Raw genomic sequence first — 15,874 nt, forward strand, 5'->3', positions numbered from 1 at the left:
CTTTTAGTAGAGATGGGGTTTCACCATGTTGGTCAGGCTGGTTTCGAACTCCTGGCCTCAGGTGATCCGGCCACCTTGGCCTCCCAAAGTGCTGGTATTACAGGCATGAGCCACCTCGCCCAGACTCTTTAATTCATTTTGATTTGATTTTTGTGTATGGTAAGAAGTTGGGATCTGGTTTCATTCTTCTGCACATGGATATCAAATTTTTCCAACACCACTTATTGAAGAGATTTGTCCTTTCTCTAATGTATGCTCTTGGCACCTTTGTCAAAAAAGAATTGGTTGTAAATGTGGGGTTTTTTTTGTTGTTGTTGTTGTTTTGTTTTTGAGACAGAGTCTCGTTCTGTTACCCAGGCTGGAGTGCGGTGGCGCGATCTCCGCTCATTGCAACCTCCACCTCCTGGGTTCAAGCGATTCTCCTGCCTCAGCCTCCTGAGTAGCTGGGACTACAGGCGCATGCCATCAAACCTGGCTAATTTTTTGTATTTTTAGTAGAGACGGGGTTTCACTGTGTTAGCCAGGATGGTCTCGACCTCCTGACCTAATGATCCACCTACCTTAGCCTCCCAAAGCGCTGGGATTATAGGCGTGAGCCACCGCGCCTGGCCTGGATTGATTTCTGGGTTCTCTGCTCTGTTCCATTGGTCTAGGTGTCTGTTCTTATGTCAGTGCCATGCTGTTTTGGTAACTATAGCTTTGTAGTATATTTTGAAGTCAGGTACTAATTCACCTTTATTTCTGAATTACAGTTCTGCTAGATAAAGAATTCTGGATTGATAGTTTTTGCTTTTTTGTTTTTTTTCCTTATATCACTTTCTCATACCACTGCATACTGAGCTCTACTGTTTCAAAAAGTCAGCTGTTTATCATATTGTGGTTCCCTTCTATATGACGAGTCTTTCTGCTCTTGTGGCTTTCAACTTTTTCCTCTGTCTTTAGTTTTCAACACTTTGACAATGATACGTCTAGGTGTGAATCTTTTTGTGTTTAACACAGTTGGAGTTCATTAAGCTTCTAAGGTTAATAATTTTCAACAAATGTTAGAACTTTCAGACATTATCTTGTCAAACTTTTTTCTGCTTCTTTCCTTCTGAGACTTCCATTATGCATATTTTGGTAGACTTGATGGTGTTCCACCTTTTGTGAAACTCTGTTCATTCATTTGGTCTTCTTTCTCTCTTTCTGATGAAATAATCTCTATTGATACATACTCTGTTTTGCTGAATATTTCTCTGTCAACTCAAATCTGCTAGAATTTCTATTTGATTCTGTTTTAAAATTTCTATCTCTTTATTGCTATTTTCTATTTGGACAAGTCAGTGAGATCATACTTTCCTCTAATTCTTTAAATATAGCTTCGTTTAGCTCTTTGAAAACATTCATAATAGCTGCATTGAAGTCTTTGTGTGCTAAGTGGAACATCTGGTGCCACCTCTGAGACAGTTTCTACTATTGTTTGTTTTTTTCTTGTATATGGGTCACACCTTCCTGTTTTATTCCATGTCTGATAATTTTTTCTTGTTGAAAACTGAACATATTTGATACTTTATATTAGCAACTCTGGATTCTGAACCCCGTGTGTTTTGTTTTGTTTTACAACTTCCCAGAACAATTCTGTAGAGTTTAACTTCCCATACAGTATCTTGCAATGTGAAGCTGCTCAGCTTCTTGTTGTTTTCTTTTTTATTATCTCTGTTTTTATTGTTAAGCTTGGCTTTCTTGGGGTGAGCCTAACTTACTGGTCAGCCAATGACTGTTGAGAGGCTATGCTGAAACACCTTGAGCCAGTAACACTCGCATTCTTTTCCTGATGGATCTGTACATGGTTTGGGGAATGCATTTAAAGTTCAGGCAGGTTACAAGCCTACCCTGGCTTTTACTTTCTGCACATGCAAGGCTTCGCCTTCAACTAGGGAGGAATAAAGGGCTAAAGCCCACTTTGGTTTCTCCTGAGTTTGTGTATAGCCTTGTACAAGTAGTCTACAGATCACTGGGGACATGAGAAAGCTTGCTAAGGCTCACTATGGTGATCCTGTTCCCTGTCAAAAATTTGACTGGTCTGTTGTTAGTCTGCTGCTTCCCCTAACCAGTATTTTATCCCCAAGCTGGTGATGTCAGTTTCCCCTCATTGTTTACCACCATGATGGTATGTATTTGTTTTATAATATCCTTGGAGAGGCATTTATTCATGCTCTCCTTCAAATCATAAATCAGACTGTCAGTCCATTCTGACCTGCCCTGTGGAACTATCATGCAGATTTGCTGGATGGGAGGAAATGAAAGCTGCTCCTGGTTAAATTACCACACACTTCCATTGTTCTCACCAAGGATTAGTAGTTCTTGAATAAATGCTTCTTAATTTCTTGTATATATTTGGTCAGTTTCCAGAGTCCTGAAATGGTTGTTTGACAATTTTGTTTAGTTTTTTAAGTGCTTTTGGGAAAAGGGTTTGCTGAGATCTTCACTCGGCCATTCCAGAAATCACGATAATACTTTTTTTTTACAATGTACTGACTGTAAGTTAGAGACAAATATTTGTTTCACCTCATTGCATATGAACCAACCTGAATCATCCTTTAAAAATTATCACAGTCAAATGAATTTTTATAAGTAACAGTAGAGGCAAAATAAAATAACACTGAAAATGAATAAACAAATTAAAAAAAAACCCCAGATGAAATGAACCAATTTGGAACCAACAATTTTAAATCTAGACTTATTAAAAAATACAAAATACAGAAAGCAGATTATTGGTACTTTTAAGAAAGAGGTCCTAAACTTGATTCTGCCAGTCCTATGTAATTTCAGGTCCTCAACTTCTATAAATCTCAGTTTTCATTTTTACAAAATGGGAGACATTAATTTCGTGCAGTTATTCTAAGGGCCAGATGAGATAATGTAATTACACGTATTTTGCAAAGAATAACTTTCCATGAAAATATAAGATTATATCAACCTTATTTTTTGAAATAGGGATGCTATGAGTAGTTGTAAAATAAGCCAATAAATATAAATATGGGCTATATAGCATTCTTTCTATCTATGCTAAGTGATATTTACTTTAGAATATATTACTATAGTAAATTAGACTGTAATAGAAAAAAAGTCTTGAACTCAGGAGTTCAAGACCAGCCTGGGCAATACAGTGAGACCCCATCTCAAAAAAATCCAAGACAGAAAATAAAACAAACAAACAAATAAAAACTACATGAGACTGGAGTTTTACGAAAGCAACATTTAAAAAAACAGATTTTGCTTAATCTTCTTTAAGAAATAACCATGCTGCTTTGCATATGGAGTGGCCACCCATTTATTCCTTTCTTTTCTTTTTTTTTTTGACAGAGTCTCACATTGTCACCCAGGCTGGAATGCAATGGCATAATATTGGCTCACTGCAGCTTTGACCTCCTGGGCTCAAATAATCCTCCCACCTCTGCCTCCCGAGTAGCTGGGACCACAGGCGTGCACCACTGAGCCTCGATAATTTTTTTATTTTTTGTAAAGACAGGGTCTCACCATGTTGCCCAGGCTGGTCTCGAACTCCTGAGCTCAAACAATCCACCTGCCTTGGCTTCCCAAAGTGCGGGGATTACAGGCATGAGCCACTACACCTGGCCCCTTTACTTTCTTAATAAAGTTGCTTTCATTTAAAAATAAATAAATAAATAATAAATAAATAACCATTTTTAAAACTTGTCATTTAAAAACTTAGAAATATATCTACTACTTTAACTATCTATGTATTAACTGGCATGTCCCGTTTAAACGTTGAATATGTAATCCTGTTCTCAGGTATTCCAAACAACTCTATTTTAGTAAACTCCCATCTATCCAGAAATCCAAGCCACAAGAAACTACTGAAGAGTTTGTATGCACAATACTTTCAAGAAAAAGTCAAGTGACAGTACCTATTGAGAGTTTATTTTAAAAGCAAAGTTTACTAGAAATTCAGTCCTATTTCTGAAACTATCTACACAAATGTGTAGCATAACAGCAATGTCACAAAGCAATGAAAGATACTCAAGTTATTAAAAATTAGAATATAGCTACAAAACATGCATACCTTTGTTTTTAAAATATAATCCAGATATTTCATCTTAAGTAATTCATCCTAAAGTAAATCCTTAAGCCAAGACATAGAGACTTTATTAACAAAATTGGTCCAATAAGCTTATATTAAAAAAGAATAATAGAGGATGAACAGGACTGCAAACCAATCATTTAAAATTATATTCAAAGAAGGCTTTATTCTAATATATATTAAAGTAGTATTTTATATGATCTAGAGTGAAAATAGGAGCAGGGAATAAAATAGGTTTTCAGAATATTCCCATTTTTATATAAATCGTACAAATATCATTGTGGGCATATGTTTATATGAATATTAAAAATGTCTACAGAAATTATCTATAAATTATCTATAAAATCTTTCTCTGCTTTTTGTTTAGCTCTATTTTCTAATTTTTCCAACAATAAACATATTTTGGTACTAAAGAAAACTGGTTACTTTTTATCTCATTTCAGAAAATCAAATTTAGTATTCAGTGTAATTTTAATGTTAAACAGAATTTGCCTTCTTAATTAATCTATAGTACCTTCCTTTATCTAGGAAGGTACTTTAACAAAAATATTTCAATATGTAACTATTTTTGAGAAACAGTTAATGATTACATTAAAATAGGACATGCTGTTCCTCAGTAACCAATATATTTCAAGTATTTGAAATTTCAACTATATAACTGAAACTACAAATTTACCTAATAATTTGTCCTTCTTCTTCCGGAGTAGCTGGTCTTAACCCCAGAACTATGTGACACACCTAGGGAAAAAAATGGTAAATCTAAGTTTATTAACTGCATACTATTTCACATTCTCTGCATGAGACCCACTTCTTAAATGGGAATCTGAATTAGCAACAGCTTTCAACTCATGACTTATCAATTATTCACTTGAGCAAATTTTAGCTTTAGCCTTGTGGTTTTCGGGTTTTGTTTGCTTTTTTTAAATAAGCCATTCCAATGGAGGCTAACTTTCAAATCTCTAGGTAAGAAGGGAAGAGAAAAGGAAAGAAGAAAAAGGGAAAGGGGAAGATATTACCTCAGGCACGGATTTCAGAATAATTCTTCTGACACTTGCATATGATAGATTTTATTTTTTTTGTTTTTTTTGTTTTTTTTTTTTGAGGCGGAGTGTCGCTCTGTCGCCCAGGCTGGAGTGCAGTGACGCAATCTCGGCTCATTGCAAGCTCCGCCTCCCGGGTTCACGCCATTCTCCTGCCTCAGCCTCCTGAGTAGCTGGGACTACAGGCGCCCACCACCGCGCCCGGCTAATTTTTTTTTTTGTATTTTTAGTAGAGACGGGGTTTCACCATGTTAGCCAGGATGGTCTCGATCTCCTGACCTCGTGATCCGCCCGCCTCGGCCTCCCAAAGTGCTGGGATTACAGGCGTGAGCCACCGCGCCCGGCCGATAGATTTTAAATGGCCAAAACACTCAGCCATGTGTGAAATCTTGGCAAATAAAAGCATAATTCAATATTGTATCATTAACCTAACAAGCTAACTCTATCAATTTAAAAACACAGATAAAAATAAAAACAATTTAGCATAACTGGCTGCTCATTGTACATATGAGCATAACCAAATACGTGACAAAGCACATACAGTAAAATACAATAAAATTTAGGTGTTGAGTAAATAAAATATAATAAAATTTAGGTTCTGGGTGTTTCCTGAAAAAAACTTTGAGCTTTTCAGTATAAAATGTTGGAAGCATACACATAAGCAAATCTAAAGTATATGTTTATTCATAAGTTAAGAGTCACAAAAACTGCCACTCCAAGTCCACAGTAAGAATGACGAAATAGGGCGGGTGCGGTGGCTCAAGCCTGTAATCCCAGCACTTTGGGAGGCCGAGACGGGCGGATCACGAGGTCAGGAGATCGAGACCATCCCGGCTAACATGGTGAAACCCCGTCTCTACTAAAAAATACAAAAAAAAAACTAGCCGGGCGCAGTGGCGGGCGCCTGTAGTCCCAGCTACTCGGGAGGCTGAGGCAGGAGAACGGCGTAAACCCGGGAGGCGGAGCTTGCAGTGAGCTGAGATCCGGCCACTGCACTCCAGCCTGGGCGACAGAGCGAGACTCCGTCTCAAAAAAAAAAAAAAAAAAAAAAAAAAAAGGGAATGACGAAATAGGAAAGGCAAAACTAAAAGTCAAAATGCTATACTCTGTGAGAGCTACAACTTGACTCAGACACAAACTTAAGTGACCAAAATGTTCATACAGTGAATATGAGATAAAGAGTACACTAAATATGTTCGTGTACAAACAGTATATGAACTGTCAACTGTACATGAGCAATACATTGAATATGTTCATGTACTGTTCATACAATAACTTCGTATACTGAATATGAGATTGTTACTTTAAAAAATAACAATAGTTCAATTAAAAAAAAAAAGCCTACAGAACCCACTACTGAGGATATTATTTTAAATGAGATAAAAATAGTTGACCAGGCCAGGCGTGGTGGCTCATACCTATAATCCTAGCACTTTGGGAGGACAAGGTGGGCAGATCACTTGAGGTCAGGAGTTTGAGACCAGCCTGGCCAATATGGTGAAACCTCATCTCCACTAAAAATACAAAAAGTAGCTAGCGGTGGTGGCACACACCTGTAATCCAGCTACTCAGGAGGCTGAGGCAGGAGAATCACTTGAACCTGAGAGATGGAGGTTGCAGTGAGCCCAGATTGCACCACTGCACTCCAGGCTAGGTGACAGAGCAAGACTTTGTCTCAAAATAAATAAACAAAAATAAAAAACAGTTGACGAATTTTCATGTTACCAAGCAATTCTGTTGTGTTTATAGTGGTGATCTATATTATTTTCACATATATTTTATAAAGCCATCAACTTGAATCTATGCTGAAAATTATAACTTGTAATAAAGCAAATAATTGATTTACAGGCCTATCAGATTATATATGTTTTAAATACATAAAACTTAGTCATTATCTCTCAGGAAGAGACCAATTTCCATTTATTCCAACATAGATGTGTTGCAGACAAGTTCGTTATTTAAAATGGTAGATCAGGCCGGGCACGGTGGCTCAAGCCTGTAATCCCAGCACTTTGGGAGGCCGAGACGGGCAGAATGGCGTAAACCCGGGAGGCGGAGCTTGCAGTGAGCTGAGATCCGGCCACTGCACTCCAGCCTGGGCGACAGAGCGAGACTCCGCCTCAAAAAAAATAAAAATAAAAATAAAAATAAATAAAAAAATGGTAGATCATGATACATATAAACATACTAAACCATTCTGACCTTCACAGTGGTAAAAGGAAAATAAAATTAGAAGAAACTAAAATAACCATTATTAAATCAAGTTAAATATTTATGAATAACTATAAAAATGGGAAAACTTAAATTATCCTTAAAAATTAGAGCAAGAGAATTAGTTTAACTAGGACAATAGTTAAAATTTGGCAAGCTCTATGACTTAGTGTTGACTTCTGGTAGCTTTCATTCTTTCCTTCCCGCTTAATCTTTCTTGGACCTTCTAAATAATAAAAATTAGGAAACAGCCTCATACCTTCAATGATCTCTTAATCAGAGAGATTGTATTCTTTGAAAAACTTGGGCTGGGTGTGGTCGTTCACTCCTGTAATTCCAGCACTTTAGGAGGCTGAGACAGGAAAACTACTTGAGCCTAGGAGTTTAACACCAGCCTGGGCAACATAGCAAGACCTGTCTCTACAAAACATACAAAATTAGCCAGGTGTGGTGGCACACGCCTGTAGTCCCAGCTACTCGGGAGGCTGAGGAAGGAGAATCACCCGAGCCTGCACAGTCAAGGCTGCGGTGAGACATGCTTGCACCACGGCACTCCAGCCTGCATGACAGAGCGAGAGCTGTCTCAAAATTAAAAAAATAAAATAAAATAATAAAAAAAGAAAAGAAAAATGTATAGCTACCTCCTCATGATTCATCTTTCTGGTCATATACTGCCTTACTTATTAGGAAGGCTATTTATTTATTTTATTTATTTTCTTTTAAAAAAATTCGCCTGGTCAGTCTTATTACAAGGAAGCCCTTTTAAAAAGACAATAATGAAGAAACTAGCAAATTATGATGGCTTTTGCAACTTACTCTCTATATGTCTGTGTACTACTCTAAAATTAGTTAAAATAATCTACATCCCACTTTCCTATTTCCCACATCACATTTTGAGAAACTTCAGCAAGCACCCATCTTTCAGATGTGTAATGTAGTTCTGTTTTTTTTTTAAATAATATATGGTTTTGCAGCCTAGATACAACAACTCTGACTACTATATGATGGAAAAGATGTAGAAGTACTGGTATTACTACCCTCTGTTGCTGTTATTTACCTTAAACATACCTGGAAAAGGAGGTTCAAAAACTCATTGGCAAGAACATTTTTCACACTCCAGATCTGATAGTCTTCCAGAGTAAGATGACCCATCTGAAACAGAGACACTCACGTTAGGAACATCTTCTTTTCTTTTCTTTTTTTTTTTTTTTTGAGACAGAGTCTCATACTGTTGCCTGGGCTGGAGTGCAATGGCGCAATCTTGTCTCACTGAAACCTCGGCCTCCCGGGTTCCAGTGATTCTCCTGCCTCAGTCTCCCAAGTAGCTGAAATTACAGGTGCCCACCACCATGCCCAGCTAACTTTTTGTATTTTTCAGTAGAAACGGTTTCACTATGTTGGCTAGGCTGGTCTTGAACTCCTGACCTCATGATCCATCTACCTCGGCCTCCCAAAGTGCTGGGATTGCAGGCACCCACCATGATCTAAATGTTGACTAACACAGAAAAGCAATTTCTTCCTCTTTACTTTTTCCTAACTCCCCTACAATGCAGAAGGTAAACTAGTTCAAGTTCATTCCTGTATGTTTCCCTAAATGCATTCAATAGGAAAATTTTACAATTTGTGGTAATGCAAACATATACAGTTTAATCATACATGGTTGGTAAAATTCACTAAATATCTGGGAATTTTATCAACGCAGTAAGAAATACTGCCCATTTTCTTTAAAAGGCTTAGATAACTAAATCAATAAAGATGTTCTAGTAACATTATTTGTCCTCGCTTCCTTTTATGCCTCAAATGTATTGGTGGCAGTCTGCACTATTAACAAGGAAAATATATATATACATTGTTTTCTAAAGAGAAAAAATATTGACTTGCAGAATCACTGAGGTGTATAGATCAACTGTCTTATAATCAAACAATAGACACGTGAGGGATTTAATAGAAAAATCACTGGGCATGGTGGCATGTGCCTATAGGCCCAGTTACTCCAGAGGCTGAGGCAAGAGAATCACTTGAGCCCAGGACCATGAGTCCAGCCTGGGCAACATAGCAAGACACTATCTCTTTGAAAAAAAAAGTAATAATAATAAAGGAAATCCTCCAAATCAGGGTAGAGAAATAAGCTAAAGGTAAAGGAAGAAAAACAAAAACTCCTTTTTGTTTTTTCAAACAAGTTCACATCCAAAAAGTAGAAGGCAGGGAAAGGGGTAGGCAAATCACTAGATTATGACTAACACTGAATCACAGAATCTTTCTTATCATGATCACTTTTCAAAAAATTGTCCTGTTCACTTACAACAGAGGAAGTGCTGTGATAAGGGGTTTTTTTCCACTCAAATCAGTACAGCAGAGGTCCTTGAATAATGTTTCATTCAACATCATTTTACTATAATGTTGATAAGAAAAAAAAAAATGGATTCCCAGCTGGGGCCACTATCTGTGTGGAGTTTGCATATTCCTTCCATGTCTGCATGAATTTTCTCCAGGTTTCCTCCCACATCCCAAAGACATACATGTTAGGTTAACTAGAGTGTCTGAATTGTCCCACTGTAGTGTGATATCTGTTGCTGTGAGGAGAGGAACATCAATGCCAGCACCATGGCAACAGAAGAACCTCAAAGGCTATGTAAGATCTGCCAATCTCCCAAATCTCTTCACCAAAAATTGGTGAAGAGAGGGTTTGAATTCACACTTATGGTAGCAGGTGAATCTGGATTGGGCCAGTTAACATTAATCAACTTATTATTCCTCACAGATTTGTATTCTCCACAGTATCCAGGTCCTTCCCATAGAATAAAAAACACTGATGAACAATGTGATTTCATCATTCCAAGAAATACATTGGTAAGAACACACATGCAGAACTTGAAAGATGTTACTAATAATGAAGAACTACAGAAGCAGAAAACTGGCAGCTGTGACATAACGGAGTTGATAACGTTACCAAGCAAGGGAGGCTTGCTGCCTGATGAGATACAAGCCAATACTATGACGCTGGGTTTTTGAGAAAAGCAAAGCAAACAGGTCAACCAAAAAGGAGATGGCAGTCCAGCTCAAGTCTGTCTCCCTGTGCTGGTTTTAAGGCAAGAATTTTATTTAAAAAGCCTTATAGGGTGGATTCTGGGATTGGCAGGTGACTGCTAGAAGGAGAGGACTGGAAAGTCCTTGGGCATGCACAGTTATTTCTTCATGTTACTTCATGGATCGCATGTGGAAATTGGGGGGAGTCAGTATGAAACATGCAATGGGAATTAGCAAACTCATTCTGCGTAAACTCTAGTTAGCCATATCGGTTCTAGCCAATTCAGCCAGTTTTTAAAATCTCACAATGGAGAGAGGGTTAGCATTTCAGCAAGTTGTTATTTATTTTATTTTGTTTTCTAAAAGAGATACAGGATCTCACTCTATCACCCAGGCTGGAGTGCAGTGGTGTGATCACAGCTCACTGCAGTCTCAAACTCCTAGGTTCAAGAGATCCTCCAGCCTCAGCCTCCTGACTACAGGCACAGGTTACCAAAACTGGCTTACAAAAAAAAAAAAAAGAAAAACACAAAAACACAAAGTCTAGTCATGCTGCCCAGGCTGGTCTTGAACTCCTGGCCTTGAAATCCTCCTACCTTGGCCTCCCAAAGTGCTAGGATTACACAGGCGAGAGCCACCACACAGGCCAGTTTTTTGGTGTTTTTTCCCTTCAATCCGCTATTCTGCAAACTCAAGGAGTTCTGCTGGTTATCGGTTTCCTACTCTTTGGGGAAAAGTTTTAGTTTCAGCTTTTTACTAAGTTGTTTCTTTTCTTAGCTGCTATCCTGTAAGCCCAAGACTATAGTCATTGGTTTCTTTAACTCTTTAGGGCACAATATCGATAACAGAATAAATGGCAGCTTACTAAGAGTCTTCCTCTAGCACAAATGGAAGAAGGAAAAAGGGAGGAAGTAGGTAAGATGAAGAAGATGGGGATCAAGGCAGCAGGTATTTGAGATGGTCAGTAAGTAGTTCAAAACCTGAAGGATTCTGAAGTTGAGCTCCAATGGTGCCATGAAACGATGCAAATGAAAAACATGAAATGACGCAAATGATAAATGAATACTACATTCATTTAATGCAAATAAAAAACAATTTGGAAGCACAGCAAAAAGAATTAAGAGAAAAACCGCTGTCAGTTTGAGGATGAGTAAGCAAACTGAGAAGTCAACAATGTATTTTAGAACATCAGAACTCTTCAAGAATCTTGGTAAAGATCAAGAAGAAAGGGAAGATCCTTTAAACTCCCTATTGACCAAGAGTTACATATTAGTTGCCAAACACCATTATGGACATCAGTGTTTGCTGGATCCCTCTGACCAATCTGCATCAGCCATTATGATGGATTTAACAGCATGACAAAAATGACTTTGTTGTTGATCCTGGTGGAGATTAAGATGCCTTGAATTGTAGGGTGTTGTGTACTTATAAAGTAACAGCTCTAAGTGCCTTTCCCACATTTTCTTTTCCTTTTAAAAAAATTAAACAGATATCTTCAATTTAATGCAAGAGAACACTTCGCTGTTGTACAGTCATGTTCTGGCGATTTGAATGTTTACAGGACATTCTAAAATAAAATGACTCTGGAAGGTTTTGATTGAAGATAAATTGCCATAATATGAGGCAAACTATGCTTCTCTATAACTATAATGCAAAAGTTCCATCTGATGCAGCATATACAATAAAGTAAATTAGTCTAACACAGGTGACCCTATTTTTTCACCCTTCTATTGTTTAAAAATACACATGGGAAAAAAACCCTATATGCTTACAGTGCACCTAAAACTGCTTTTTGAAACAATCTTTTCTGTTGTTTATTTTAAATCCTTTAAATATATATTACTCTTATTTAGTGCCCCCTTTAGCCAGAATCTCATTATTGCTTCCTTTTTGTAATAACACTTAAATTTAGGTATTTTCCACATATTGGCCCTGCTAAAATAGAATATAGCATCTTTCACATGGTAGGAACCAGCAAAGAAGCTTTCCTTTAACTCCCTTTTTACATTTTATGGTAAGTAGCAGGAGGAAGATGCATTTACAGATCATTTCTAGGCAACACTGAGAAGATAAAGACCAACTTGCAGTCTCTTTAGTTTACTAGAAATAGGAATCACGGCCTCTTAAAGAGAAGTCACTATTTTGCACTGAGCTGTATTCACAGATAGCGTATATGCACTTTTTGTTTGTATTGTAAACAATTCATGTAACAATGTTGTGATGTAAAAAAACAAAAAAATGAAAAAATAATAAATTGTCCCCGTATGAGTGAGTGTGGATATACATGTGAGTGCGCCCTTCAGTGGGATGGTGTCTTGTCCAGGGTTGGTTCCTGTCTTGTACCCTGAGCTGCAGGGATAGGCTCTGGCCAGCCACTAACCAGAACTAGAATAAGCAGGTTGGAAATGAATACAAATTACCATAAAATAACAACTCATAAAGTATGTAACGATCATACAAATGTATGATAATAAATGATATGCTAAGAAAGTACTCAATGAGCCTCCCATATTTGTTATTGTTAGGTTTTGAACTGCAAGGTGGTAGGAGGTATTTCTTATAATTTTCATTTTGCAAACATTTATCCCTTGATTTAACCCATCACCACTATGCTGCTGTCACTCATTAACTCACCAAAAACTGGGTAAATCATTATCTTGTTTTTATCAGTCTTTCTTAGATCTATTTATAGTTCACATTTATTTCAAAGTTTAATATTAGAAGTGCTTGGGGTCTTTATTTAGAAGTTTGGTGATGTTTTTGTGACTAGAAATATGCTGTGGGAACTTAACTCTTGTTTGCCTAAGGTAAAATTAGTTTTGTTCTATACCATTCCACTTAAAGTTGCAGTTTCCAAGAACCTAAAGACAACAAGACAACATTAAGTGAGTACTAACTGTACAAGAAGTTAAAGGCATCTATCTGGAACTGTAATACATTATGCACAAAAGGATCTTTGACTTAGAGACCTATTGTTCATATTACAATGCTATCAGAACTGTCCATTACTTCCATAACCATCCGTCATTAGTATTCCCTTTGCCTTTGAAAATTACTTTTGGCTATAGCAATACAGTTTTAAAAGATATAGGAATAGGCCGGGAGGCTGAGGTGGGTGGATCATCTTAGGTCAGGAGTTCAAGACCAGCCTGGCCAACATGGTGAAAGCTAGTCTCTACTAAAAATACAAAAAAATTAGCTGGGTGTGGTAGCGGGCTCCTGTAATCTCAGCTACTCAGGAGTCTGAGGCACGAGAATCATTTGAACCCAGGCGGCGGAGGTTGCAGTGCACTCCAACCTGTGCAACAAGAGCAAGACTAAAAAAAAATAAAAAAGATTCAGGGATAAATCATAGCATAATCATAATGGAATACTATGCAGATGATAAAAAGACTAAGTTAATCTATATATAACTATCTAGCATATGAAAGACACTTATTAAACATTCTACTAAGTTTTTTAAGCAAACATTTATTTACTAAGCGTCTTTCATATGCTAGATAGAAAATTATATATAGATTTAGGAAAATTCAGAAAAAAATTATTGCAGAATGACTTATACAGTATTATTCAATTTTTAAATAAAGAATACAGACAACACATGTAAATTTATCCTACACTTGATAGTAGTCAGAATAGTGTATCTTCCTCTATAACATTCATTGAGAATAAAACTAAAATTTTAATTCTTAAAACAAAAAAAAACCAGAAGAACTGCAAGCTCTGCCACGTCATGTACCTCAGTCATGAGGAGGCAAAAGAGAAACATGTCACATAACTTAATGAACTCTAAGGGTGAGGATATTATGCTCTGATAAATTCCATCGCATTAAGAAGTTTTACACTGAACAGTCACAAGTAAAATTCCAGGACAGAAAAATGAAGAATGCCAATACAAGGAAAAGCTATGTTGAACATAAGCTATATTTCAAAATGCTACTTTTTATCTTTGAAGTAATAATTGTCAATGATTCTGCACTGAAGACAAAACTAACAGCTACTGTAAACTAATTTTAATTTTATAGGACTCAGCATTTAGAACAGATAGGGAAATCATAGTGAAATATGAAAATGTAATAACTTCTATTAATTTTATCGTTTGAAAATCTAAAATGCTACTAATAAAAATAAAATAATGGCTGTTTAAAAAGTACAAACGTAGGCCAGGCACGGTGGCTCACACCTGTAATCCTAGCACTTTGGGAGGCCAAGGTGGGTGGATCACTTGAGGTCAGGAGTTTGAGACCAGCCTGGGCAACATGGCGAAACCCGTCTCTACTAAAAATACAAAAATTAGCCAGGTGTGGTGGTGCAAACCTGTAATCCCAGCTACTCAGAAGGCTGAGGCAGGAGAATTGCGTGAACCCGGGAGGTAGAGATTCCAGTGAGCCGAGATCACCCCACTGCACTCCAGCCTGGGCAACAGAGCAAGACTCTATCTCAAAAAAACAAAAATAAAAACAAAGACAAAAAAAGGACAAACGTAATTTGATATGTGCAATAAATTATTAATACATGGTATAAGAACCTTGCATATCTAGCAGAACAAAATATAAAATGCTTAAGATGGTAAAAAGTATTTTTAAGATGATAATCTGATTCTTTTATGTAGTTAAAGTAGCAATCACAAATATTCAAGGAAGAATTTTCAGAGTGAGGGTACACTGACCTCAAAAATATGTTACTACTGTCCAAAAGGAAAGAAACATCATGAAAAGAAATAATAGATACCACCATACAGAATCATCATGCATACAATGATGGCCAAAAGCCCATTTGCTATACTGACACCTGAGTAATAATTAACACACTGTAAAAACATATACAGCATTACACTTAAAAACTAGAATTGTAAATGGATTTTATTTTCTCCCAATTTAGTGGATGTTTTATTGACTGCAGTTAGGACTACTGCTAAGCAAGGTATCGATAATATGAACTTTTCCTAAAGCAAATTCACTGACTATATGGCTTATCTTATCTATCTATCTATCTATCTATCTATCTATCTATCTATCTATCTATCTATCTATCTATCTATCTAACTGAGACAAAGTTTCACTCCTGTTGCCCAGGCTGGAGTGAAATGGTGTGATCTTGGCTCACTGCAACCTCTGCCTCCCAGGTTCAAGTGGATCTCCTGCCTCAGCCTCCTGAGTAGCTGGGATTACAGGCACCCGACACTAAGCCCAGATAATTTTTGTATTTTTAGTAGAGACAGGGTTTCGCCATGTTGGCCAGGCTGGTGTCGAACTCCTGACCTCGGTTGATCTGCCCACCGTGGCCTCCCAAAGTCCTGGGATTACAGGCGTGAGCCACCATGCTCAACCTATATGACTTATTTGTAAATGTCCTCCATTTAAATGTGGCCCTGATTAGGCCAGGCGCGGTGGCTCATGCCTGTAATCCCAGCACTTTGGGAGGCCGAGACGGGCGGATCATGAGGTCAGGAGATCAAGACCACCCTGGCTAACACGGTGAAACCCCATCTCTACTAAAAATACAAAAAATA

General features: G+C 37.3%; 1 protein-coding gene across 1 annotated transcript in view; it reads right to left on the bottom strand.

Moving 5' to 3' along the window:
* The window catches only part of USP32 (ubiquitin specific peptidase 32), a 233,496-nt gene that overhangs the window by 84,899 nt on the left and 132,723 nt on the right, over window positions 1–15,874 (bottom strand). The window contains exons 10-11 of the mRNA XM_011953649.1: window positions 8,404–8,487; window positions 4,761–4,822 (exon numbers count right to left, since the gene is read on the bottom strand). Of these exons, the coding sequence (XP_011809039.1) occupies window positions 4,761–4,822; window positions 8,404–8,487 (146 nt within the window). The remainder of the gene's footprint in view (window positions 1–4,760; window positions 4,823–8,403; window positions 8,488–15,874) is intronic.

The sequence above is a fragment of the Colobus angolensis genome, unplaced genomic scaffold (genome assembly GCF_000951035.1).
Source record: "Colobus angolensis palliatus isolate OR3802 unplaced genomic scaffold, Cang.pa_1.0 Scaffold37, whole genome shotgun sequence".
In the NCBI taxonomy this organism is placed as follows: Eukaryota; Metazoa; Chordata; class Mammalia; order Primates; family Cercopithecidae; genus Colobus; species Colobus angolensis.